At 39.2% G+C, this 11,697-nt stretch overlaps 1 protein-coding gene across 1 annotated transcript; it reads right to left on the bottom strand.

Moving 5' to 3' along the window:
- Positions 1-3,102: 3,102 nt before the first annotated feature.
- On the bottom strand, positions 3,103-6,203 carry LOC111248887 (uncharacterized). The gene has a single exon (XM_086988015.1). The coding sequence runs from the start codon at positions 5,596-5,598 to the stop codon at positions 5,026-5,028; it is 573 nt and encodes a 190-aa protein (XP_086844141.1). The 5' UTR covers positions 5,599-6,203; the 3' UTR covers positions 3,103-5,025.
- Between the last annotated feature and the right edge of the window lie 5,494 nt (positions 6,204-11,697).

Here is an 11,697-nt window from a genome sequence, read left to right on the forward strand (position 1 = left end):
AACGCTCCAACATCCACAAAAACGACATGGAAAGAACAAGACGGAGCGGCTACGCGCTGTGTCGCGGTGCCGGGCGTCGACTCAGAACCACCAAGTTTACGCGACTCATTAAGGTCGATAATTTCGCCGTCGATGCTAAATATGGATACACACAGCTCTAGTAGTGGCCTTTGGGTTTGACACTCGATGAACAGGCTTGAAGATTGCGTAACCACGTCCGTGGGTTCGAAGCTGTGACCTCTAGAACCTAACTAATGGTAACGTGGTCGAAGAAGGAGGCGGGCTATGAACTCTCCTATCTACGGCTATTACCATACCTATAGAAACGGAAAAATCTATAAACGTGTACTGTGACTGTTCCAACAAAGTTGTTCATCTGTAGTATATCTAGTTAATGAACAGATGTAGATGTGAACTTGAAGACCGTAACATCCCCGCCCATTCAATGACAGAGTGAAAACTTTGTTGAATTGGCCGACTAGTTGAATCTTCCTCTATCCATAGACAGTGGTCGTTAATGGGTTGAATAGGAGCACATGCTTTTATTATAGTTAGTGCAACGAAACGTCACCAAATTGATCGTTATTCTAAGAAAACGAAATAAAATGTCTACAAAGTGAAACGTTTTTACGATTTACAATTGCGGTGCATAAACGTCGCTTTTAAACAGTAAAAGTTGCACTATCTTTGGTACTCATATGCGCTATAAAATGATAATAGTATTTTTTTTTTTTTCACTTGCCTATATGTATAGTTTTTATATAAAAATAGATCTAAACCATACGAAGAAATGGGATTGATCATCGTCGTTGGATTAAGGTACCTCGAGTGATATATGGTATATGTTAGTTTATTTAATTGTCTTTGGAATAAAATGAACCAGTAATCAATTTTTTAATAGGAACGAAATACGGAACGCGGATTCTGGTATGAAGCACGCTGTGCCGAACGCTTTATTTTGATGACTTCTCGTGGCCAGCTTGTGATTGTTTTGTTATACGATTCGTCTTAACGCCATTAGGCCGCATTGCCACATCCATTTCTTTTGCATTCTAGGCCTACCCAAAAATGCACGCAGAAGAATCTTCCATTAAATCCGAGTAATCCGTTTGATTTCTTTGCCTATACGACTGTCGACGAGATTACCCATGATAGTTTAAACGCGTTCATAACTTACGATTAAGGTTCGGTTACGAGGCGGAAAGAAGATGATGAAGATTCTCAGCCATACGTTACAGTGAATATGTTGAAAAAACGGGACAGTAGATCGCTAAAGCATCGATTCGATATGTCTACGAGTCTTTTTTTTGCGGACCATGCGGACCTGATGCAGTACGATACGTGCTTTAAAGTTATGCGGTCCATCAATATCGTCCTAAAAAATTACCCTATAGATACAGGCGATTAGGGCATTGACTTTTTAATTAAAATTAATTACTGCTTAACTAACATATATTCATTAGGTTTAATATGTTTTAATCCCATGATCCACTTACGTTCTTTAGGTCCAAGGTTCTATAGTCTTTCATTATGTCGTCTTCGGCATGTTGGTTCACGTGAGTCTTTATTTCTCCTCGTTGTTGGCCTTCATCGTTAGGGCAATGTCGGTCTTTGCTGACGTCTACAAGCGCAAAAATAAAGTAGATCCTAGTGGAATCATTTTGAAGAACATTTTCATCTCGCATCACCTCGCTTACTGTATTACTAATCTGGTCATCGTTTTTAAGGATCTGGTACGTCTGAGATCAGAAGAAATTGCCTTTTCCATACAGCGTTCCGATTTGTATGAGGCTCTTTGTAGGTGGGCTTCATACAAAGTTTGAAAAATGAACAATATCTTAAATAAGAAAAATGTGTTTTATCGCCCGTTACAAAGCAAATGAGGTAGACTAACAGTTCGTATAATGTTTTGACAGATTCCGGTCTGCGAAGCCGAGTGAATATATATTTTAGACTCTGACACCTCGGATACCCAAAAGGTTTATAGAATGACAACCAGTTGTTGCGTAGCCAACAAAAGATTCCTTACTCCACTGTGCACATTGTGTTACTAGCGAATATCCGATTAATATTATTATATTAAGTTCTAAAATTATGCTTGCGAAAATTTTCCTAGTTTATCTTTTACAAAACACTCACAATCTCACTCAGAGTAAATACAAAAGCTTTAAAACCTAAGTGAGTGGTTTATTTCGGGAGCTAGGTTTCAATATTTAGACGAGACTCTAGTTTTTCCTTTTTAAACTTTCTTATAACAACATAATGCATTTTGACTTGACTGGGAAATAACCGAGCTTCCCAAGCGCACTAGTCTATTTTTGCATTGTTAATAGAGATATATCTATTCTGGTTTCACCACCTGAGCTATTCCTTATCTGGATTTGTATTAAAACCAATTGTTGTTTATGATAAAAGGCTATATGCTGCTGGCGAATCTAATTTGGAATCGTTCTGCTGACGCAATGTGCTAAGAACGGATCCAAGTAAGCCAGACAAAACTCCATGTTGAATAATTCGTGAATCGTGGAACCCTGTAGTGGTTCGTAGACAAGGTAAAAATACTGCAGCTGTAGGCTATGTCTGTTCAAAACACTAATATTTCACATTATGTGCCATTTTACAAAGCTCATAGTTTACCCCGTTACCTCTAAATAATTTTATTAGGGTACATATTAGAGCTAGTTAACAGTATTGGGACAAAATGTGTTGGAATAGAATATTAAAACGTCACCTAAAGCGTGGACCTTGGCCACGTAGACCGATGCCTTACTTCTAGGTTCACTAGGGCTGGGTGTGACCTAGAATGGCTTGAGCAGAATATTTTTTGCTAAGAATAAAAGTAAGCGCGGAAAGGCTTAGAAGGTAGTTCATCGGCTGATCTTTCGCACTAATAATTGTTGTGAACCTAATCATAGCTGAATGCAAGTAACGACGGTACACAAGACCAAATGCTTCTATATATAATATATAAAAATATATATAAAATTCTAATATATATAAAATTACGGTGCGGAACTAGTGCAAGTTAATAAACGTTTTATTGCAATACTAACCTGGTTACGGACTTATAATCCTCGAAATAATTTCGTTACACTGGTAAACTCCTTGACATTATTCTAGTGCTATTACTCTATTATGATAACTTCAGATTACTTTCTAACGAGGTCATTTATTATCGACATCAGAGAGGATCTGCATATATACAATGTTTTCAGAAAAAAAAACTGTGTTACAGTCAGAGCAGACGGTAACTAACTACTTATGCAGTGTGTTACATTATGTTATGTGTTATAATAAGCGCCAAACAAGGAATTGCCTTAATACACGCCGATAGGATCAGATGTCTAAACAATTTACAGCAGTGAAGGCTGATGGAAGTGATTGCAAGTCGAGTACCGTACGTAAACACTGTGTAAGATATAAAAAGTTTTCTTACAATAAAAATTAGGTTTTTGAGTGATTGTCCTACAACGAGCTACCTATGATCTGAGGAACAGATACATTTTCTGCTGTTTTCGGACCAATCGATACGCTGTTATTATATCGACTTTTAACGACTACCTAGAATATTGTATCGATCACTAGCTAAATATTTTGACTACAATAAGCCAATCAATCAAAGTATGTACATATCTATTAATTGAATCCTACGGTAACTGGGGAATTGACATTAATTTTGGTTAAAACAACATCGCGCTAACGAATTGCGTAGAATAAAAATAAAAAAAAAAAAGATGTACATATCTTATATCCAATTAAAACCAATGCTTCATTTTATTACAGGTAAAAAGAAAAAGTATGAAGACGCTATGGGCAGCGCGCAAACAGTAAAAAATTATATTTTCTGTCGTTTTCGAAATCGTAGTTAACATTCGTTTAAGTCAGTGAAAGCGCTCCATATAAGTAACTTATCTTAATAAGTTATCTTGACAAAATGATATCACTGAGACAATGCGTCGAATATTCCAGAATGGCGCGCGTATATTTGAGTGTTGAATGTAATCATCAAGTGTAATTCGAATACTAGTTTACTTTGTGAACAACGTTTACAGCAGAGACAGAATATTAAAAGGCGATGTTTAGCTTCTCCGGTCCTTACCATTATACCGCATTTTAACCACGTATGTACAATAATGGCGGAATCCTAGGTTTTTTCCAGTGCTTCATTTCACCACTGCCATTGATCAGCTGTTTCTTTCTTCTTTGTAACTTGGAGCCCCTGAGATTCGCGCACTGTCATTGGACTTTGCTAGCTGCATGCATTTTAAATCGCTTACTTTTTGTGGGTATGGCAATATTTTTTAATAATATTAGTACGCCTAAGACACAGTCTAAGGAAAATTTACCTATGTATGTACTTCAATGCAATTGGATAAAAAGTGCCTAAAAATGTATACACTTGTATATCACACAACCAAATCTGTCTTCTCTTTTTTCTCATAAAAATCATTGCATTATAGCCAGGAATAGAAAAAAGAGCGTCGAAGTATGAGGCACGTTGCTGGAAATCTCTCTAGTTTAAATTTTATAAATTCGTCAGCCTTTTTCGATACAGCGATTTCATAACGAGATATTGGAACCTTTTAAATAAACTTTTTCTAAATAAATTCTCCAAGCAAAAAAATGTTCCCAGTAGCGTCGGAGGAAAAGAGTCTATTTTTAAATTTCTTCTAATATATAGATATTTCTCCATGAACTAATTTCCACCACTGTACAAGGGCTAGCTTTTCAGAGGAAACGTTAAGAGTAACGTCTTTTTAGTTATCGCATCATTACGCACGCACTTAGATACTGATCAATACCAACGGCAATAATAACGGTACTCTCTGCTATACACGATATCTATAGACAATCCTGCGTCCTCATTATCGACTTCACGGATGCGGACAAGTAGACAAAGGCTTGCTCAGTCTGCCATTGTTTTGTTGCCTCCCGGACACATACTCCAGCCATTCATTAACAAAAATCATTTTTAGCCGAAGTCATGTCCCTATCGCATTTAGCTCCCCTGTACGACTGCACTACCTAAACAGTCCGTTGTATCGTAAACGGTAGCCCGAAGTCTTCAAGCGAGGTATCCAGCACGCGATGATTTTCGATGCTCTCGTCTGCTTCGTGGTCGCTGTTGCCTGCCGAAGCCCACGGCACGATTCGTCCACCTAATTCGCTCTCAATACTATTATGGTTACCATGGCTATCCTGAGCGAAGGAAAAGATATCTGATGACGCTTTTTGGTCAAATGAATCATCCAGGTCCTGTCGGGGCTGACATTGCACCTCGATTAGGTCATCGTTGAGGTTTAATTGGCACCTTTGCTGGCGCTGCTGGTGTAATCTTCCTTCAGCACAATGCGACTTTTGCGGTCGACAGTAATTTTGCCTCTGGATAACGAGGACCTTCTGTAGCTGGACGATGTAGTCGATCGCCGAACGCAGTGTTTCTACCTTGGACATTTTGCGATTAGCCACCGCATCCGGGAGACGCTCGCGAAGCGAGGCAAAACCTTGGTTCACCTGATGAACTCGCTTGCGTTCGCGCTCATTACGACGCTGCACTGAGCTAACAAAGGGGGAGTCGAGTCTCTTGGATTTTACCATGGCCTTTGTGACTTATTATCAGCACCTTTCTTTATAAAGGAAAGGATGGATAACGCCGAGCAGTTTTTTCTCTCACACACAGGTCCGCAGACAAACAGATGTGTCTTTTTGGGTCCGGCACCGCCGCTGATAAAGGCGTGTGCAATGGGAACAAATCGCACTATATCGATTAATCAGACGGCCACTGGCGAGCACGGTTCAAACAGCGTTTGATCTTAAGTCCTAGTTGAGGTCGTTATTAGGTTGCGCGCGGTGTCAATGTAACCAAAATCGATTTGAAAGTACTGCCTAGCAGTCGACTCTCTTAAGTTCACGCAGTGCAATGTCATTCCTTAGTTGCGTTTACGCACGCACTCTGCCATATACCACCTAGATAGTTTTAAGTACAGTATTAACTGGACACTTTGTGCAGCGTCGTTGAACGCTTCACATAGGAGACTATTCCTACGCAGTCGAGGATACGAATATCCTCCTTTACACTGTTACTATAATCTGTTGTTGCTACTTTTTTCACCGTTTTCTGGAGCTCTACTCAACCTCTTGTGAAAGTGTCCATAAGGCAGGGATGCTTTTATCAGCGTACTTCACTTTGTCCGTCTTTCTCTCTACCTTCCCTCATGGTACCGTATCATCAAAGCGCCATTCGAGGCGTTCACCGCGCACTGTCCTATGGGAAAGGGCACCGCCGTAGTAGTCTCAAGCCGTAGGAAGCAGTGCGTCGTCGTCATCGTGCCATTTGCTCCCACGGTGACAAACCGAAGACCGGACGTCGAAATTCGTCTTCATGCGACGGCCAACAGCACGAACGGCCGAGAAAAAGGGGGAAAAAGATGGAAGACCTTCACCGTGGGCTGAGTGTAGGACGAGCCTTACTCGTGAATGTATTAAGTGAACCGAATAAACGTAAAGTATTAACGATCGGTTATTTTCAGCGGCTGCTGTAGTTGTAGTATTCGTAGTAACATCTTCGTGCAGGATGTACGTTCCGATCCCTGTCTGGGAGCGAGGGCTTGTTTCGCTATTGTTTGGCTTTTTGGGGCGCAGCAAAACCATCCAGGACCACAGACTCAGCAACAAGGGCCTATAAGAGTTGGCCTGCGCGTACAAAGGCAGAGAAGAAAGACGTTTGCTATTTTGTCTATTGGTCGATGCCCAATGAACAAGCTCTTATAATCGGAAAACACTGTTGGTGGATATCGATTAAGAAATGGGACTGTAATATGGAACATAATGGGATTTTCGATATTTTAAGGCGATTATCTATTGACCTGCGTGCAATACGGCCGCCAGTAATAGACTCAGATACGATATCGCGCAGGTGCAGGTTTTTATTCTTAAAATTTGCTACTACGTTTAAAGCATACTAATCAAATAGCGAAAAAAACGACATTAAAGACGAAGGAAGTAGCTGGACAACGTTTGTCTCGCACTATAGCTGCAGTTTTTCATTTCTCACCTTCCATATACGCTGCTATGATGTTAACAAACATTTGTTATTTGTGGTCCCTCTATCGCATAAACAAAATTATACACACAGGCCAAAATTTCCCTTTGCCAGCACCAAGCTGTAAGTAACGACGCACTCTGTCCAAACACTGCTTTCATTTACATAATACCTACTATATGTGGGTCAATTACACAGTTTGCCTGTTTAGACGCTGCTGCCTCGACCACTCGAAATCAGCATCGGAACTTTGATGAAACGTCCTGGACGAGAAGGCAGCGGTAATTCTACCAATGAAAGTTTATACGGGGTGAGGGAACAGTGGACTTGCAGCGCAGAAAGACCTCAAGAAAAATCGCCAAGAACAAAAACAGATACCTGAGACAATTAGGAAAAATTGAAGTTTCCGCTTCGGCAAAAACTTATGGTTGAACCGGCATGCGTTTCAACTGGGAACTCACTTCTGCCCATTTGAAAGGTTATCTTTTTTTATTTCTAGACCTGCGTTATTCCCATTGTCGGTCTACTTTTGTCCCACTGTGTGTGTAATATATAACTACCTCGATTCATTCGTTACCAACGCTCACGACGACATCAATCGTTCAGATAATTATAAATAAACATTACTTTTACTTGCTTTTGATTAGCCCTGACCGATCAATCCCGATACGATTAAGTGTTCGACCATTCATTTAAATGTAATTTATTGCAAAATAGCTACAAGCACGTTCAGTAAATTTGTCCATTGGTATATAGGCACTGCTGCTGCCCGTGCTACTGTCTCCGGAAAGTCTACCGCAGTAACCGAGTCTGCAGTTGGGCTGCTTCGAGGGAAAGATCGGGACGGCAACCTATTTTCTGGGGCCTATTGCCGATAGACCGAAGTCGCTTGCTGCGGATAGCAATGGTACAGTACGGCAACGAGGGAGCAGGCGAATACGAAAATACTGCACATCTCTCAGACCAGGCCAAGGCTCAGCGCCTAGAATACGAAGAGGCGTATCTGCGACGACAGTCTGCGTTCTGCAATCAGTTGTACCTAGGACGATATCTGCTTTTACTACAGTAAGCAGCTTTTTCCGCAGTTTTTAATAGTCTCTTTGTGTTTTGTTGTATTATACGTTTATCGCAGATCATAGATCATCCGTCCAGCACGATACCATGCATACATAGAGTGTGTTGCAGATAATGGTGGCACAGCGGGCATTCTGGCAAGTAGATGTTCGACTGACCTGTCTCTGATAGTGATTTGGGCCGTGGGAAAATTTTGCAAAATGAACGAAACGTGGTGGTTAATCTGGAAAATTTTAAATGGAGAAGGTGGTTGCTGCAATACGGCGTGTCGTGCTTAGATCGATACTTAGTTCGTGTTACTTATGTGAAGGAAACATGGGCTGTAAATAAGAGATAGAGAACCATTTTTGAAAATGGATTATGACCAATAGACAATGATTGTTTATTTTTCTTTCAATCTGAACGTCTGATGAAAACTGGAGAAAGGGTAAATAGCTCATTGTTTTCGATAAACTGTTAGCGTTCATTTAAGGTAACGGGAGATGGTAATTTTTATATAAATAAGACTCTTTTCTTAAACAATGTAGTGAAATAAGATAATTTCGTTAACCTATATTGAAGCTACTCAGATTGGAAAGTTAGCTTAACGTTTATACTATTTAGCATACCAAAAAAACAAACGTTATTCTGCCGTAATTGTGCCTTAGTAATATTGTGTAGTGAGTTTTGATAGGAACAAGAGCTGTGATTGTATGTAAATGGTAAATTGGAAAGTATGTATACACATATTAAACTTATAGATTATTATTATATAGATAGAACGTTTCTCACAGTTATCGAAGTGTACGATACAGATTCATTAACGTAGGAATTATCGATCTACCTTATTGATGCCGTTCATGAAGTGTCTTGCGTTTTAATCACGTGGACGGTAAGTAAAGCACAAATGCTAATCTGATTTACCTCTGATATCTTTGTAATACGATAAGAGTTGTTAGGTAAGAAACAACAAATAATATTCTAGTTCGTTGAAGAAAATCCACTTAGAATAGATCTAGTACGCGGCGACTTCGTCGGGTCGAATTTTAAGTTGAAGGGCGACAAGTTAAGAACACAAACTATTACAGATGTGTAAGATTTGTGCACGCTTTCAGTGCGCCGCTGGTGTAGTGGTATCATGCGCGATTCCCATTTTTGTGACGCAAAGGTGATCTCCGGACGGCACCGTCAATTTTATCGATATTTCGACAAATCTCTAGCTCTCAAACTTTCACGATGGAAAAACATAATCAGATTGTAACAGATTGAAACATAAAATAACCAGATGAGTAGTCGGGATTAATAAGAGTTAGTCAGCTAATAGATGTTCGAAACGCTAATTATTAAAATGGGTGGCCAGAATCCTCCCCTTATTTCGACGTCAACCCACAATCGTGAAGCAGTTGTGAGTTCTTCAAATTGTTAATAGTTACTGCTAATATATTGGAAAATACTTCATAGAAGTACCAGGTACTTTTTTTAAATTGGGTATTATAATATAATAATGACTGCTTTTTCCGCTTTGTTGACTTGTAAACTTGTTTTCAAGATAAAGCCAACGCTGTACGTACGCCAAAAGACTCTACTGATATCTAGCAGTAATCCATTCTCCACTCACAAACTGTAGTTAAAGCACAAACCGACCTATATAGTGATAAACTTGAATAGACTGGCTAAAAATGAACTACTACAAATAGTAGGACAGTTATCTCTAGAAGATCGAAACATGCGAATACTTCTATCTGTAATGATAACCAGGCACGATGTCATATCATTCGGTAAACCAAACGAACTTCCTCTCGGAATCGATAAGAATGAGATATTTCATCTAATAGCAAATGATCCTATCAGATTGTGAACTCTTTGAACAGACTGTGAAACTGTTATACCACTATTCTTTATAGCTATTTATCATTCTATTGTCGATAATAAAGTAATAAATACATATGTACATAACATAAATAACAAACATATATTCAAAAAAACTATCATGCTCAAAGAGGTTGTATGTATGCAAGGTTTACCGCATCATCCGTAACATTTACTGTAGTCCATTGGTTCTTTACGTTGTTCGATGTTTTTGAATTCCTTATTACCTTTAAAAAAAAATCACTATTTGGGGTCTTTTCCAAGCGAGACATAAGTCAACGCTCTCGAAGTTATTGCTAATGAGCTACTTTTTCTAACAGAGAAGATTCTCAAGTGAATTTAGTCCTACTATTATCTACTCAATACATATAAATTTCAATTGCATCAAACTGTCTATACTATTGATTAATGGTATCGATTAATAGGTTTCTTTCAATGAACTATTTGGTCACTTCACTATTAGGAGAAATGGGTCGCTGCTTCTTCGACCGTTTCGGGACTGTTAGCACTTATTTTTTTGGGCCTGGATTTTGATAAAACATAGCTCTAGCCGAACAATCAGTGTGACTTACTCGAAGTCCGTTGAAAACACTAATGATTTTCAGCGTTTTAAGGCTAATCTGCTTCATGGTTGCTTACTCTTACTCGTATCCAGCAAGGACGACCAAGCACGTTCCCCCCAAAGCGCAATTTACGACAAATAGATTTCGCCTGTTTACGTGCCTGCACAGATAAAGCTGCGTACGTAAATTAGAGTACATAGCAGACAAAAACATGCGTATTTTGCCTGCGCAATAAATTTATATTCATGCATAAATAACGACTTTGTGTAATGCTGCCGACACAGCAGTACTCTTAGGGTCATTGTGTTCTTCAGAGGAAACCCTGATATGAAATGGTTCATGATAAGGACGAAACATTTTATGTACAGAGTCTTCACTCGTCCTACTGAGCCGTCAACGATGGAATGTCTGACAAATGAAGTGTTAAGTCATGTGTTTTTCTATAGGCAAATGTGTCTTAAATTTAATTTAAATTTCCACTCACAGTGCTAACCAACTCCTGTTATTTCGGTGGTAATCTATTTATCCCGCTATTCAAAAACCCTAAGGCATGCAACATGATAAAGTGAGTTTTTTTCTTTTTCAGTCTTTTGATGGCTAAGATATTTTCTAAAAATTCTACGTAAAAGCCAACAAGTGAACGAACGACGTAGGCAAAGCGCAATTAATTTCATAGTAAGTCAGTGCATAGACTTACTATTTTTTTGCTTACTAACTTAGCCTATATTTTGCTTACCTGGTTATTGCCATCATTCAATTTTCGATAAAAACAAGAGGAAGATTACTCAAAAAACTATACCGATTCCCAAGGCATCAGGCGCCGTCTTTATTCGCCTGTGAATGAGACATCGATGATTGCTATAGTAACGTGCGTACGTTCATTGAGAACGGTCCGGGTGACTCGCCAATTTGGTATAAACGGCCGTTGAGACAGCGTGCTCAGAAGATAAGCCACTGACCTGCCCCTCAGCTCTGTCCCTCTCTTTTGAAATACTGTGCTAAGGAGTAAAAACGTCGTTCTTTTACAAGTGAAGCAAAATCATAAAAAAAAAAGTTAAGTTTTCGAGCTACATGTGCTTGTCAAATAGCCGTCTGGATGTTTATAATTTTTCGCATAAGTGTCTGAAATACAAACTAGACTTGTCGATATGAAAGACAGTGTTAGTGCTC

Source organism: Varroa destructor, unplaced genomic scaffold (assembly GCF_002443255.2).
Source record: "Varroa destructor unplaced genomic scaffold, Vdes_3.0 BEIS01000004.1, whole genome shotgun sequence".
NCBI lineage: Eukaryota > Metazoa > Arthropoda > Arachnida > Mesostigmata > Varroidae > Varroa > Varroa destructor.